This window comes from Pholcus phalangioides, unplaced genomic scaffold (genome assembly GCF_987345545.1).
Source record: "Pholcus phalangioides strain wild (caught in Gottingen) unplaced genomic scaffold, Ppha-v1.0 ptg000011l_1, whole genome shotgun sequence".
NCBI lineage: Eukaryota > Metazoa > Arthropoda > Arachnida > Araneae > Pholcidae > Pholcus > Pholcus phalangioides.
In genome coordinates this window covers 32506998-32522967 of record NW_028301604.1, presented here as the reverse complement: position 1 = coordinate 32522967, position 15970 = coordinate 32506998, and the positions used below count along the sequence as shown (strand labels likewise).

At 37.1% G+C, this 15970-nt stretch overlaps 1 protein-coding gene across 6 annotated transcripts in view; it reads right to left on the bottom strand.

Moving 5' to 3' along the window:
• Pde1c (Phosphodiesterase 1c) overlaps positions 1 to 15970 on the bottom strand; it is a 923665-nt gene that overhangs the window by 765539 nt on the left and 142156 nt on the right. For 5 of the 6 annotated variants that reach the window (XM_089239484.1, XM_089239482.1, XM_089239480.1 and 2 more), the window contains one exon: positions 4110 to 4220. In XM_089239484.1, the coding sequence (XP_089095610.1) occupies positions 4110 to 4220 (111 nt within the window). Of the gene's footprint in view, positions 1 to 4109; positions 4221 to 4415; positions 4501 to 15970 lie in introns of those variants that run through there. The other variant, XM_089239485.1, reaches the window with a different exon arrangement.

Below are 15970 nucleotides of genomic sequence, written 5' to 3'. Positions count from 1 at the left end.
GTGAGACAAATAAATACTTTATGGCTGTGGTGGGAAGGTGGCGAGGAAAGGAGAGAATATCTTCGTCTGTGGGTTCCACTGATGCTAGCGTTAGAATTGAGAAATCGAAGTCACTGGGCCCACGGACCAGTAAATACAATAACTTACTGGTCCACAGACATCGCGCGTGGGTGGTCCACTAAACGAAATCTGCTCTGATCAATATTGAACATTCGATATTGAAGGACCGGACGCTCCTTGCTTCCCATCTCAAGGAGATATCGAAGCGTTTCCGAAAGATGGATGCATCCGGAATTTTATAAAATGAGCATATGTATGGTGATGAGTATGGATATATACAGGGTGGTAACTATCGACCGTCCAATAATTACACGCGTGGTTCCTTGTGAAAAACTAATACAGAAAAATGTTTTCCGTTTTTGGACTATGGCAGAATCATCTGTATCAAACTAAATTGCTCGCTTTCGAAATTCGCCAAATGTAGCTAGTGTAAATTTTGTCTTTGTTTTGAACATTTTTTTATGTACCACATTTTTTCGCAATTCATTCATATAGTATACAAAGCTATAAAAAAATGATTTGTATTTGCATATTTTTCATTTTATCTCTATTTTATGCAGTTTGAGGTTTGAATCTCTATTTTGGTATCGATTTCTTTTATTGTTATTTTCTCCCCCTCCCCCGTCTCTTTCTCTCTCTCTTCCGCTATTTTTCTTTTCCTCGTTTAGTATTTAACAGAAAATAAAAAGGGGAGCAGTGAGTGCAAAGAAAATTTTATAAATATCGCCAAGAAGCCCTAGAGGTGATAAGTAGCGAACTGTTGTAATTTTTTTATAAATTTTTGCACTTTAATAATTGAACTTTGCCGCTATTTTTTTTGCTTTTATGTGTTACTGGTTGAGATGAATGTACTTTAATTTTGTCATAAATTTTTTGAAGATGACAGCTTTGTACCCTTTCCTTGTCAGTTCCAACCATGAGCATTTCTGAAGAGAATGTTGTTGCTGCTGTTGACGATGAAAATAAGAAAAGAGTTTTTGGATGTGGTGTGTGTGTGTGTGTGTGTGTGTGTGTGTGTGTGTGTGTGTGTGTGTGTGTGTGTGTGCGCGCGCGCGCGGGTTGTTGATAACGGAGGAGAAATCTGTTTGTTCATCTTTTATTATACATTTATACAAAGATTCCAGTTTTCCATTAATTGAACTGGATTGCAAAGCGCACTTTTCCTGCAACTGAGCAAGTCAGTGAGCAATGAGTGAGGGAATGAGCAGATCAGCGTACTAGTGAGTGAGTGAATGAGCAAGGAAGTGGTTGACCAGATTGCTCGCTCTGCCATTCACTAGGTCGCTCGCTGTCCCGCTAGCTAGGTCGCACACTTTGTCACTTACATGCTCACAAGGTCGCTCATTCTATCCCTCACTGACTCACTTAGTCACTCGCTCACCAACTCACTAGGTCAGTCACTCTCTCTCTCACAATCACGTACTCGTTCATCATTCGCTCGCTCACTTACTCAATAACTCTGTGACTCACTCACTTGCGTCAAACTGCTGTTGGTGAATTTTCTGGGTGTGGATTTTACGTAAATCAGAACAGGCGAGCATACTGATTGCAAATTGGTCCAAATAGCTTCACAAGTAAATTGTACGATTAGACTAATTGTAGAACTCCATCTGTACAATTGTACCAAGTCCTGGACAATTCAAAAAATCACTGAAAAAGTGAAAAAGAACAGCATAATGAGCTTTTCCGTTAGTTAGTTATCGGGGGATATGATCAAAGTGTTTAAAATTTTCGACGGGATGGATAAGATGGACCTCGAGTTATTCATACACCGTCAATCAACTACTTCATCAAGGGGACACCAGTACTGTTTAGTAAGGGGCTATTACAGGTTGTGGTGCCATGACAGTTTTTCTCTAATAGGGTTGTTAATATTTGTTAATAAATGGAATAGATAACCTCCAGGGGTTGGGAATTCTAACACAATTGATGCGTTTAAAAAGAAGTATGGTATACATAGTGGGATAATTCGAGATGCTATCCATACTTAGACAATCCCAATCTACTTTTTATGGGCAGTGTATATATATATATATATACATACATACAGGGTGGTAACTATCAACCACCCAATGATTACACACGTGATTCCTTGTGAAAAAATAATGCAGAAAAGTGTTTTCCGTTTTTGAATCAGACGAATATCAAGTGAGTTATAAGGTTTGAAATTTTGTGACGTGTGATTTTTCTAACGGTCAGTTATGTGCCATACTCCAAACGAAAGTACATTTCTCCGCCAGCAGCGGGTGTCACTTCTTGAAAATTGACTGAAACATTCAATCCTATTAGAAGCCAGATTCTACCTTCTTCCTTCACGATTGGCGTTTTTTTCTCTCCATATCGTGTGATATTATAACCTCGTTATTACGTAAAACTTACGTATCAGCTTCGTTCCCTATGTTGACAAATTTATCACCAGATTTTTAGAGTGTTTACAAAATGAGGTCTGTTTGAAATTTTTTTTAGCCAAATCAACACTTTTTTGCCAAAATGTTGCTATTTGTTTACATTCAGTATCAAGTCAAATTTTTTGAGAGAAGGTGCATATACAGTGCGTACATGTTTACTGCGCGATCGTTATTTTACGTTGTCGTTTTAATTAGATTACATGTTAATCAATAAAACGGCAATATTTCTTTGGATTTTTTTGAACTTTCATCGAAACTGTTACGCGTAAAAGGCTTCAATGAAGGATGTAAAAATGATAGCTTGAAAGAGATGTGACGGTGGAAACAGTAAAAGAATAACAATAATTCAATCGGAAACGTTTAATCAAACTTATTATGTTATGAATTGACCTATTAAAAATAATTTTTGGTTTCGGATTTTTTTCTATTGATTACACTACTCAAGACTGATTATGTTCTAAAAAAAAATTTCAGTGATATTGGTGTGCTTTTGTTGCACTGATTTCGAATCTGACATTGGTTTTGTCAGATCGGCTCTAGTTCTTGGGATGAAGTGAAAGTTGAATTTCAATGGTAATACCATAAGCCAGGTGCGGATATATGGGGGGGGGGGGGGGGTGTTCGATGTGATCACCCCCCCCCCTCCCAAATAAAGCGCGATAATTCATGAAATTTTCAGTACTTTCTTATGATGATATTGCTTTTTCAATCCGTTGAAAATTACCTGTATACACGTTTTTGATTCGATATCAAATTCAAGAAAACTTTGACTAAAAAAATAAGAAAAACCGTTACATTATTTCAAAAAATTCGGGATGGAGAAAAAACAGAAAAATTCGGCACTATTCCGCAAAATAAGGGAAAAAATGAAGGATGTATATAGTCACCCAATTCACAGTGTATAACTCATTTTATTTATTTATCATTATTATTATTATTATTTTGTAAAATCACCCCTTCCAACAATGAGCTCTGGATCCGCTCGTGCCATAAGCAGCATACAAATCGCATTGAAACTGTGCGAAATGTAAATCATTAATAAACTTATTATCAATACATAAAGATCGCTGATGTCTGGTAATGATGCGATGAATAAAATAAGAAAATAAATAAAAAGTTGAAAGAAAAATTTTCACGCAAAAATTAGTGGCTGCAGACTATATTGAAATATTGATATTATGCATTATCTCAAAAAATAGAGCTGATTCGACAAAACCAACACCAGTTTTTAAATCAGTAGCCCCAATATACCCTAAAACCATTAAAATTTCCTCAGGGAACATGGAAATAGTTTTAGGGTAGTTATTAGAGCCAGTGTATATTCGAAAAAATAATTTTCAAGAATAACTTCATCCCTCTCTCAACAATTTTTAGTTCAGCATACAATATTCTTGTATGCTGAATGCCATCAAGTTAGAAATTATAACCAAAAAATAATAATAAGTAAAACAGACTCTGTACTTTCAGGAGGACAAAACAAAATGACAAATTTTCAATGAAATTTAAAAACAACGTGTGCCCGTTTTAAAAGGCATTTTTGAATATGCGTAACGCTCGAAAGAAGGGGGGGGGGGTTAAATGGTATTTATATTTCTGATAAGTCAAATGAGGCAAAAAAAATGGAAGTATAGAGAATTTTACTTTAAATCTTTAAATGAAAATTTCACTGTCTGTTTCCTAGAGCTGGCCGGATGCGAGTCCATCGTTTTCGAATCGGTACATACATAGGTTTTGCCTTCCAGCATTTTTTTTCTGCAAAGAAAAGAAAAATTATTCAATTATATAAATTGAAACAAAAATTTGATTTTCATGTTAAATTATCACCCTCTCACAGAGATACCCTGAATTAGATAGAGTACAGCGGCATTCAAAAAATCTGGGTCCCTTTTGAGTGAAAGTGGGTCTCTCTCGAAAAAAATTACCTTGAAAAAAAGTGTGCCCCCTTACCCCATAATTCACTGGTAACTCTATGAATTTTTTTCCAGCATGCTCCAGGTCTTTGATCACCTGTTTATATCTCCTCGTTGAGACAGAGCAGCGGGCCATCTCTGTGAATCAAATAAATAATTCATTTCTAAAAACATGTTCTATCCAAAGGTTCATTTACTTTCATTGTATACTAGTAGGAAAAGCTTGCAAAGAAGCCCATTAACACTGAGAATTTAACATATGGAATGTAGCATATATATAACAAATCTAAACCCAATATACAGTTGATCCCGCTTATAACATTCCCATTTAAAACGTTTTTACACTTGGTAAAACTGATTTTCATGGTCACAACTGTAAGTTCTTCTTATTAAGATTTCCCGTTTAAGTGTTTTCCTGATTACAACGTTTTTTTTATGAAAGTTTTTTGAAAAACGTTATACGCAGGATCCACTGTAATTAAAAGTTAAAGGCACACATTTATATATTTACTAATAGATTGATTTATCAATTCCCTTCTAATTGATTTTCCATTTCTTTAAAAAAATCTTAGCTCTTTCAATAATATCTTCTGATTTAAAGTAAATGAGACTCTCAGTATATATGTTACGATAAAAGCCCGAAGAGTTAGGTTTTACCAAGTCGAGTTGGTAAAAGCCCGAAATAAGCTTGAAAACGTATACATTTCGGGCTTGGAAAGCTGACATTTAGTAGCTTTCATTAAAATTAGTAAAAATGCGAATTTTCTAATTTTCATAAATTTGAAAGCTTGTCATTTATCAATCACAACGATCTTAACGATAATTAAGACCATAATTAATTAACTAATTTACACTCTCTCAGACACATATCTTCCGATTCCCTATTCATATAAATCCTCGCGAGGCGATTTCCTGGTGGAATGATTTTATTTTTCCTCCCTGATGGTCCACCACTTTGATGTGTCGCCATTTAACTGCCACATATTTTCACACCTGAATATGGGAGCTATGTCAGATTTGTGTTGGTGAAACTTAACAATGAATGAATGAACGCCAGAACTTTGCCACTGGACTTATCCCGTTGCCGAGATCTCTTCCAGCCCAGCTTCGTGGCAGAGTCTGGAACACTTTATTTAGTGTCAAAAAAAAAAACATACAAAATTTTTTACAACATATTTTCCCCGGACAATTGGGTACTGTCGCGATTAACAAATTTTGTGGTGATTACAGACGAGATGGGATTAGGAGTTGGAGAAGTTTCTGGGTTTAGTTAAGATGAATGTACACATATTAGGATGGAGGTATGTTTTAAAAGCAATTGAGCCCCCCCCCCCCCCCCCCAGCCATCTCATCTGTTATCTTACACTTGCCATATTATATACACAGGATACAAAAAGAAAGAGAAATGAGAATCTTATTGTGAAATAATATATATATATATATATCCATCGGGGAGCGAGTCATCTCGCTTAACACTTTATTGGTGAGCAAATGGGTTTGATAACTTGCGACTAGAAGCCAGGCATCAGTTTTATTGGGTTGAGTTCACTCGCTCCGGTGGATTTAATGAAAATATACAAAATAGAAGTATTGTGTGGGGGAATATATACAATTAGGGAGCACCCGTGGCATCTCGCTTAGCACCTTATTCGGTGAGCAACATGAATCCGACAATATGAGTACGCACGTGTGTTGTGGACATGAAATGCATGGACAACTTGAATGGAGGAAAGAGAAATACACACATTTATATACATATATATAACTGTCAGTGGCGGATTACCGCACAGGCGCATGAGGAGCGCGCCTGGGGCCTCGGCAGAGCGGGGGGCCTCCAAATAGTTGTGTGCTTCATCCTACATATGAATTTACATGCGCATCAACAAATCTCTTGAACTAAGTACAGTATCGGCTCTACCTTTTTTTTTTTTTAACCGCAATTTTTTTTTTTTTTAATGTATACTGTACCTATAAGAGTTATGGAAGAAAAACGGGAACTGAAAGAAAAGAACAATTTACAAGACGCAGCTCTCAAGGGCCAGTTCTTCCCCGACAAAGAAAGAAGAGACATTGTAAAGCGATCATTCAGGGAGGGTCATTTTCAAACAGTATTTCCCTAAGGGCACAAGCAGGAGGAGGGGTGAGAACAGCAGGTCCTAATGTCTGTCCGAAATGAAAATTGGAGTGAAGGCATAAACAGATGTCTCATTCCACAATATTAAATGCTTTTATAGGCGCCAATAATACGACAGCTTTGGTGTAAGCTTTTGTATACAGTATAATGGATGACAAGATGGCTATCGGCAAGCGGCGACATCGACAGGAAGAGACACTCGTACTAATTAAAATGAATGTAGTAGAGCTCTTATTGTGATTTTGTCTCCCACTTGTTTGAATGAAATACTATAAGCTGGTTCAAACAACATATACATTTGCAATCTATGACTGGAATCATACGACCATATGACAAAAAAAAAAGTGGGGTTTGAAATGAATGCTGAATGACATGCATTCTGAATCACGTGATTTTTCTGTTTCTCTTTTAACACTCCCTCCCCGGCTGAAAAAAATCAAGGGGGTTTCTTTTCCTTCTTTCTAAAAAAAAAGAGCTACATTTTTGGATTCATCAAGGAGGCTTGGGTAGACAACATCTTTGTGTCAGACCGAAAAGTGTTTATTGTTAATGTAATTGTAATGTGTGTTATTGTAATGAAAAAAAATTTCATGCCGATCCTCAAGATTTCCTTTAGGATTTAGATGGCAGAATCTCCAAAAATAACGGTAAGCAAAACTAAAAATATAAAAATTATCTGATAAATTTTTATTTGAGCATTTCAATTCAACTACAGTAGTCTCTGGAGAATTCGGTCGTGCTCTAATCCAGCACGTCCAGTAGTCCAGGATATTTAGGTGGTGTGGTGTCACTTTTCTCCTGATGCCCTAACCCCTTAACACGTTCTAATATTTCTTAATTGCTGATCAAGTCCTGACTATGTCTTTGCACGAAATTTCATATATTATTTCAATGGGTTTCTTCAAAGTTAATCCAGCAATTTCGGTAAAATCTGGCACACCGTGGTCTAATACGTACCGGATTAGCGAGAGGCTACTGCAGTGGTCTTCAACCTTTGAGGCATAGCAGGCCATATTGAAACATTTTATAAAGTACGCGGGCCACAATGTTATACTGTGGCATTTTTCGTTATTAAACGAAACGGGGGGGGGGGCATAATATAGAAGATTTTTATTCACTCTGAATACAAATAATACAAAGGCAAAGGCCACAACAGGCAGAGTGCCCAACGAGGTGGCTGAAAGAGAAAATAATAATAATTAATATAATAATAGTAAAAATAAAATAGAATAAACAAATAAAAAATAATAATTTCTAAAAAATTTTTTTTAAATAATTTCTTTCATTGACAATAATTTTAATTCATTATGAAATAATTTCTTTCATTAAATTTTATTCATTCTGACCTAATTTCTTCCATTAAAAATATAATTCTTATATTTACTCTGATATAATTTCTTCCCTCTATTGAAGAAATGTTTTTCTATTAAATATTATCAGTATCTTTATATCAAATCAAATATATTATATTTGAGATATTATCAAATCTTTATTAATCAGTAATATTAAATTACTAAAACTATGACGGATCTCCATTTTTGCCGTGTGGCTGAAGGCACCAGGACGGACATCTTAGATTACTAAAAATATGATGCAGAATTTTACTGTGATTTTTTTTTTTTTTTTAATGGGAGTGTGATTATTTTTGATCTAGTACCAGAGAATATCATTATATTTCCTTATCTTATTTTTGTGTTTATGGTTTTGGTGATGCAAAAATAAAAAAAAAGTTATGATTTTCATAATACTGTTCATTTTAGTGAACCATCTCGTTCTTATTAGGGCCAAAAGGGTGCAGTGGTGGATAAACGCAAATTTGTGGGTGGGGGCGGTGGTTGTGACAATGTGTTCAATTTTTCAGGACGGTTCTGATTTTTTTTGGAAAAAATTCTGAATTTTCCCCCTTTTTTAAGCAAATTTATTTTCTTGGTTTGTTATTCAGTCAAAAACGTAGAAAATATTTTTTTTTTCCATTTAATTTTTCTGCTCTCGGGGGGGGGGGGGGGGTGACAGCCCCTACCTTTAATCCGCCCCTGATAGGGGGGGGCCTCCAGATCAGGTTGCGCCTGGGGCCTCCCAAAATCATGATCCGCCACTGATAACTGTCAGGTCGAGTCGTCTCGTCCTAAACCTATTTTGGTGAGCAATGTGGGCTTGATTTAAATGGGGGATTGTCTGGAGAGAGTCTTAGCTAAGGATCAGCTTCGGTCTTGGTGTTTTGGTTGACTCGATCTGGCTGGTTATATTTATATTTGAAGTAAAAAAAAAAAAAGAATATATAGTTATATTTATATTTGAAGTAAAAAAAAAAAAAGAATATATATATAATATAAACTACATGTGTAATGGTTATTATGAAACCATTCGTGTCGTCCCGCCTAGCACCCTAGCTAGATAGCGGCATGAAGGACACTTGTGGTTATCACATTTACATCATTGTAACGGGAATGTCATAAAAATTCTTGTTCGGGTCCCGTTAGTATATGCGATATCATGTATTAGTAGTGGCAGTCATGTGGATATGATTTTTGTTGTTGTTTTTATCCATTTCTGTTTTTTCTCCCACTTATTTTTGTAATATTTAAAACATTATTTTATAAATCTGGTGGACAGATTTCTTGTTTTTCGTTGGCGTGTATATATCTGACAAGGCTTGTAATCCTTGCTGCTGTGTTTTTGTTTTTGATTATTTGAGTGAACCGTTGTTTTCTATTGTTTTCGGAATATTTGTACATGTGTAGATGTTTTGTAAATTGGCACTCTGTTGCATAGTGAACAGGAGTACCCACCATACCGCAGGCACATTTGTCTGTTCGGCGGCGTTTCCGTTCGTGTAGATATATAGGGAATGGGCCGTGTCCTGTTATGAAGATAGTCACCTCCCTATTCCAGTTTAGTATGTTGTATGTGACTCGAGGGACAATTTCGTGCACTTTCCTAGCTGTTGTTCCTTGGTCCCAAATTTGTTGCCATTTCTGGAGGGTTGCTTGTTTAAGTTGTCACTTCAGGAGCGTTAGTGGGAAAGGGTTATCAAGTTTATTGTCACAGTTGATTGCAGCTTTGGCTAGAGAGTCTGCTCTCTCGTTTCCAAGATTACCTACATGGGCCTTGGTCCAACCTAGGAAAATGTTTGGGTTATTTAATAGACGCCGCCTCAATACACGTACTATTGTGTTTCTATTTGTTGGATCTAGAAGTGCTTGAAGGGAGGAGCGGCTATCAGTTATTATTAAAACTCGCTCTTCTGCTCCCGTTGCGTATTGTGCAGCTGCTTCTATCGCTAACAATTCTGCTTGGAAGTTACTATTGTTTTTATCTAGCGCTGCTTGCCACGTTTGCTTTTCTGTATTGTTTGTGTATACACAATAGGCTGCCCGGACGCCTTCATCGGTTTTGGAGTCATCTGTGTATATGTGGGTGTTTGCTAGTTTTGTATCGTGGCCGTCAATCGAAATTTGATTGGGGATAGTTGAGCAGGAGGGGTGGTGGTGCCAGTCATGCTCCCGTGCTTCAAAGTTATTGGGGTCAAAGTCTAGAAGTTCTGGTTGAATGTTTTTCCTAAACCTAACTGCGTTTGTGTAGATTGCTTCCATTTGGAGCTTTAGGTGTAGTGGGCAGTTGCCTGTGATCACTTGGAGTCCGAGCGTAGCTGTTGTGTCATAGGCTCCGGTTATTGTTAAAAGAAATTTCTTCTGTGCACTATCTAAAGCCTGTTGTGTTTTTTCGGTTGGATGCCTATACCAAGCTGAGGCGCCATGGGCCAAGAATCTCTCGACCACCGTCTTGTAGATAGTGTTCCTAATGCTTTGTGAGATGCCCCAGGATTTTCCTGCTATTTTAGTTAGTTTAAAATGGAAGCGAGACGCTTTTAGTTTGCGTTCATTGATGTGTGATTGCCAGCCGAGGTCTTTTTGGATGGTTACGCCTAAATATTTGAGATTGTTTACGCATTTAATATTTTTACCATTAATTTGATCCTGGGGGATATTTATTTTTTGTGAAACAGAGAAATTGTGTTTTTCTGTTGAGATTTTGAGGTTATGTTCTCATTAAGCCAATTTGAAAAATCGTTAAGAATTTTAGTTGCCTTTGTCGCTAGCTGTGATACATTAACTGACCCTATCACAAAGGCAAAGTCATCAGAAAAGGCTTGGATATGGGCATCTTCCGGGAGGGGGATTTTTAGGGCTTGATTGGCCACAAGATTCCATAAAGCTGGTCCGCTACACGAACCCTGTGGACAGCCAATATCCTGTTTTCTAACCGCCAGGCCTTCCGGTGTTGTGATTAAGACATGTCTATTTGCTAGGAGGTCCGAAAACATTGATTTAATATTGTTAGGGAGGGGAGCTTTGGACAGTTCTTGGTTTATTGAGGAATAGGTCAGGTTGTTAAAAGCTCCTTTAATATCGTTACTTATAAAGGCGACGTCCAGTTCTTTGCTCTTGAATTCGTTAATTTTAGTGAGTATTAGGTTGAGGGCATCATCTATAGAATTACCTGACCTAAAGCCGAATTGAAGGTTAGAGTTATAGTTTTGAGATTCCAGGTGAAAGTTGAGTCTTTGAGTCAAAAGTTTTTCAAGACATTTACCTCCTACGGGCAACAGGGTAATTGGACGATACTAGTCGATTACATCTGGTTTTTTTATCTGGTTTTTGAAAGAGTATTACTTGCCCTATCTTAAAGATGTTGGGGAATGTTTTTAGTTCGAGGCATTTGTTGAACAGCGTGAGGAAAAGAGTTGGGTATTGTTTGTGTACATGCTTGATTATCGGGCCGTCAATACTATCAGGACCGGGGGCTTTGTTTGTCGGGATCAGTTTTATAATCCTATCCACTTCGGCCGGACTGATTGGAGGGTCATTGTAGTTCGACGATGTCATAGTGTTCGTGCTCTGTGCGGAGGACGTGTTAGGTGGTGTGGGAAAGATTTTTTCCAGAATTATATTAGAAAAATCTCTTTGGGTTCCTTGTGCATCTTCTCCAAGAAGTTTGAAAAGCTGGGAGGGGATGGTGCTTTTGGATTTAACTGTTTTATATTGTTTACCATAAGGATTAGAAGCTTTATTACAGAAGTCTCTGAAGGTTTCTCTTTTTGATTTGCGAATCAGTTTATAAAATTTTGCTCTTTCACGTTTAAATATTATATAAACTCTGGGTTTTTCATCTGGGGAGGCTTTTTGTGTTCTAAGCTGTAGAGCTTTGAGTTTATTTTGTGCGGCATTTACTTGGGGGGTCCACCAGGAGGTTTTGATATTAAGTTTGGATGTTTTCTTTTTAAGAGATTTATGGCAAGCCTGGAAAATTCAGCTTTCCAACGCTTCCGTTTTGGCGTTGAGATCCTCCGAGGTGTGGCAATTATTAATTAAAGTTATTAATTTGGGGATGTCCCTGAGATGCTTGTTAAGTTTAGAGAGACCGAATTTACTTTTGAATCTTGTGAGTGAGATAGCGTTGGCAGAGATGTTTAGTTCTATCAGAATGTATTTATGAAGGCTGGCTGAGAAGTCTGTTGTTATATTTCTATTTAGACATTGCACTATTTCTGTGTTTGTTGTGAGAGTTAGGTCGGGCCAGCCTTTTTTGTCGCCATGGACATATGACGGTGGGTCTGAGTTTGAGTGATGGAGAAAAAGATCATGTCCGCCAATGCATTGCTCTATCTCTTTGCCTCTACCGTTAAGCCTCGGATAGTTCCACAGCGGATTTTGCCCGTTTAGATCAGACCCGATCAGTGCTTGTTCCGGTTTGATTGCATCGAGGATAATTGCAATTTCAGCGAGTGTTTCTTTCAGGTCACCATGGGGAGGGGCGTAGACTGAAATCAGAGTAAGAGGCTTGTTGTCGAAAGAAAGTTTAACGGCGACGGTGGGATTAAGGGTCTCTATTAAAATTGGTTTTATGTTTTGGTTAGGACAGATTATCGCGGCTTTATTTTCTTTTGCGAGCCAGACCGACCATGATTTTGGGATATTGGGTATTCTTTTATTGTAGATGTAGGGCTCCTGGATGAGGAATATGTCGATTTGGTATTTATTTGAGATTATTGGAAGTTTATCCATGGCCGCTTTCGTGTAGTCACAATTAAGTCGGATTAGTTTAATGTGTTAGATTTATTAATTAATTGTGTAGGAAAGAGGTGGGACATGACATCTGGCATTCTATTTGAGCTCATTTTTAAATTTCGGATTTAGTTTTGTAGTAGCTAATTGTACTGAGGGGATTTTTTATTTAAAATATTAAGGGAATTATTTGTAGTTTATTTTCTTCCTCAGCCGTTCGGTTAAAGCCCTGTAGCAATGACATGTCGGGGATGATGCTCTGTGTCCTGTCGGGTATTTTGTGTAGTGGTCGTCATTGCTCATTAAACAGTTGATGCACCTGACACGATCCTCCGTGCATGTGTAAGTATTGTGCCTACCGGAACAGGTGGCACAATACGGTGTTTCTGACTGGCACTGGCCTGTGGTGTGTTTGTGGGATTGGCACCTTGTGCAGCGTCGTACTTGAAGGTACTCGCGCACTCGGTAACTTTCCCAGTGTATGAAAAGTGATTTTGCCAGCAGAATGCGTTCTAGTACCCTACCAGGGACTGCCACTACAATGTGTGTTGTGTCTGGTTTGGCCGAGATTCTAGAATCTATGTTGATCTGCCCGGGTGCCTGCGCGATTGTAGATATGGCGTCAATAACTAGTTGGTCAGTTGTATTGGTCAGTTGGTCAGTGAAACTTAACAGTGTGCTTGTGTGTGCCCAGCAATTAGCGTGTTTTGTGTTCAGTAGGTGGTGTTATCTATCTTGGGCCGCAACTAGATACTTTCTCAAACGGGGCAAGCACACATTTTGGCACCCCGTGTAATGTAGAAGAAGCAGTTATAAAGGGTGAATTCGACGCCTCCTTTAGTCCGGGTGGGGGGGGGGGCACTACACACCCACCTGCTCCCTCCCTCACCCTAGTTGCGGCTCGGCATCTATCTTCCAAATTGGTAATGCATGGATTTGAAATTTAGTGTAGCCTACATATATTTGTGTTGTAGGTTTGTGTGCTTGTCGTGGCAACCAGAACTTTTTTCAAAGGAATAGCCAACTCAAAATTAGAAAACCTTAGAAAATCGTATTTTTAACCGATTACCGAATCGCGGGTTGCTCGTTAGTGGCATCTCTGCTCTCATCAATAACTGATATGAGTGGGATTGTGAGGCTACAAAGGGCACAGAGGTAATTATTGGGGATTCTATGGTAAAGAAACTGAAACAGGGTGTGTAGGAATTTCGCGGGGTTTCAAGCGTCGTTGTCTCCCTCAGTAGGGGGGAGGAGGAGAACAGCTGATGCTCGAAAAGTTTTTGTATACGTACTTTGTAGGAAAAAAACAATTTTATGGGCTGAAGGTGAAAACTATATTAGACGAATCTTAACAAGATATTGCATGATAAGGATTATATTTTGAAAGATGTAAGTACCAAGTACATGAAAATTATATAATGTACGTAAATTCATCAAAATATATAATGTAAACATAAAAAGCACATGCAACAAATTTACATAACAAGAAAACGATCATAGTGACATCTCTGAATCAAAAAGTGAAACAAATAATTTAAAAAAAACGGGGAATATGGAATGTGAGAACTGTAAAGGTATACCATTGTGGACAGGACGGAGGTTTTTCAATGCAAAAAATGTGCTGTGACGCTGCACCCTGTTTGTGTAGGAACAAGCGAGAGTGCTTTCAGAAGAATGGCTAAAGTAAAAAAAGATGCTTATTTATGCCTCAAGTGTGAGAGTGTTAACGTGGAGAAAATCGAAAAAAAGAAAGCAGGCTTTGACGAGAAACTTGACAAACTGGAAAAAATCATTGAGAAATTTCGACAGGAGATGAAAAATGATTTTTCTGTGGCAACCGGAAAACTAGCAACAAAACAAGTGGACTGAACAAAGAAACAGTTGACATCACAAGGCAATAACTTTTGATTCCCAGTGTGTTGAAGATCTCGGGAAAAAGATACGTGAAATATGAAATCATACATTGAATGTATTGATAAGGAAAATAAGGAAATTAAATCAGAAAATCGAAACCTGAAAAAAGAAGTGAAGGAGTTAAAAATTAGAATAAATGACAGAAAACAAGAGCAGGAAATCAACATTAAAATAAATGGAGTTCCAGAGATGCCTTCAGAGCGCAGGGCCGTCATTTCAACTTTTTCCAGGGGGGAGAGCAAAGAACATGTACTCAATGTATATATATATATTTGTATATATATACCATTTTTAGTGTATTTTCAAAAGCCGGGAGGGCCGTTGCCCCCCTGACCCCCCAAAATTACGGGACTGCTTCAGAGAATATCACAGAAATTATGAATGCAATAAAGTAAGAAATAGGGATACAAGAAAACACAGAAATAGAGATCTTGCATAAAGTACTCACAAGAAATGAAAATAAAAGCAAACCTATAATAAGATTTGCAAGTGAACACTCAAAAAACTGTGGATACAAAAAGCAAAGTCTCAAGAATTGACAGCTGATACAATAATTTTCCTCCGGAGACTTGATGACTCTAGAATTATAAGAATAAGGGATGAGGAAGACCTCAAAAAGTTCAGTGCTAATGAACAATGAAATGATATAATGTACTTGTACCAACAACAACCTACTTTGGAAGAAATATGTGATGTAAATAATTTTTTTAACTATTCCTTAAAAAGCAGCAAGAACATTAAAATGCTCATCTTAAATATACAAAGTTTAAAATCCAATTTTGATAATTTTCTGGTATTCTTGAGGTCGTTACCTCAACATATAGATATTATATGCCTGAGAGAAATATGGTTAAAGGAAGATGAATTATTCAATTATGACATTGGTAAATTATGATCGTTTGAATAATTATCAAACATATTTTAACTGTAGAACATATAACAAATCAGGGAGGGTCTTTATATATGCATATTAATAAATCAAATCAAAAGCCTCAAAAAACTTTGCAATTTCATAACTGCTGAAAGTTTATATATTAACCTGCCGGGATATCGATATCTTATTACTGTATATAGAGATCTCACTCATATACTATTTCACAGTTGAATGAAGAGTTGAAGGCCTTTATCTCAAAAAAAAAAAGCATGTTAATCACTTGGGGACTTAAACATTTACATATTAGAGAATAATAATGAGGTATCAAATTATCTTGACATAATGGCTGTAAATGTCTTCATTGCTTTACAGGAGTAAGTAACCAGAGAACTACATGAAGGAGGTACTTGCACTGATCATGTTTTCTATAGATCAAATAAAAATGCTTTACAACAATTCTCTGTACTTAAAATGCACATTACTGATCACTATCCAATACTTGGTTACATTGATTTTCAAGATCAAAAGAGTACTAAAAATAATAAAGAACACTGTCGGGTTCGTTTTCAATGACTAATTGCCACAATCATAGCATTGCCACTTTT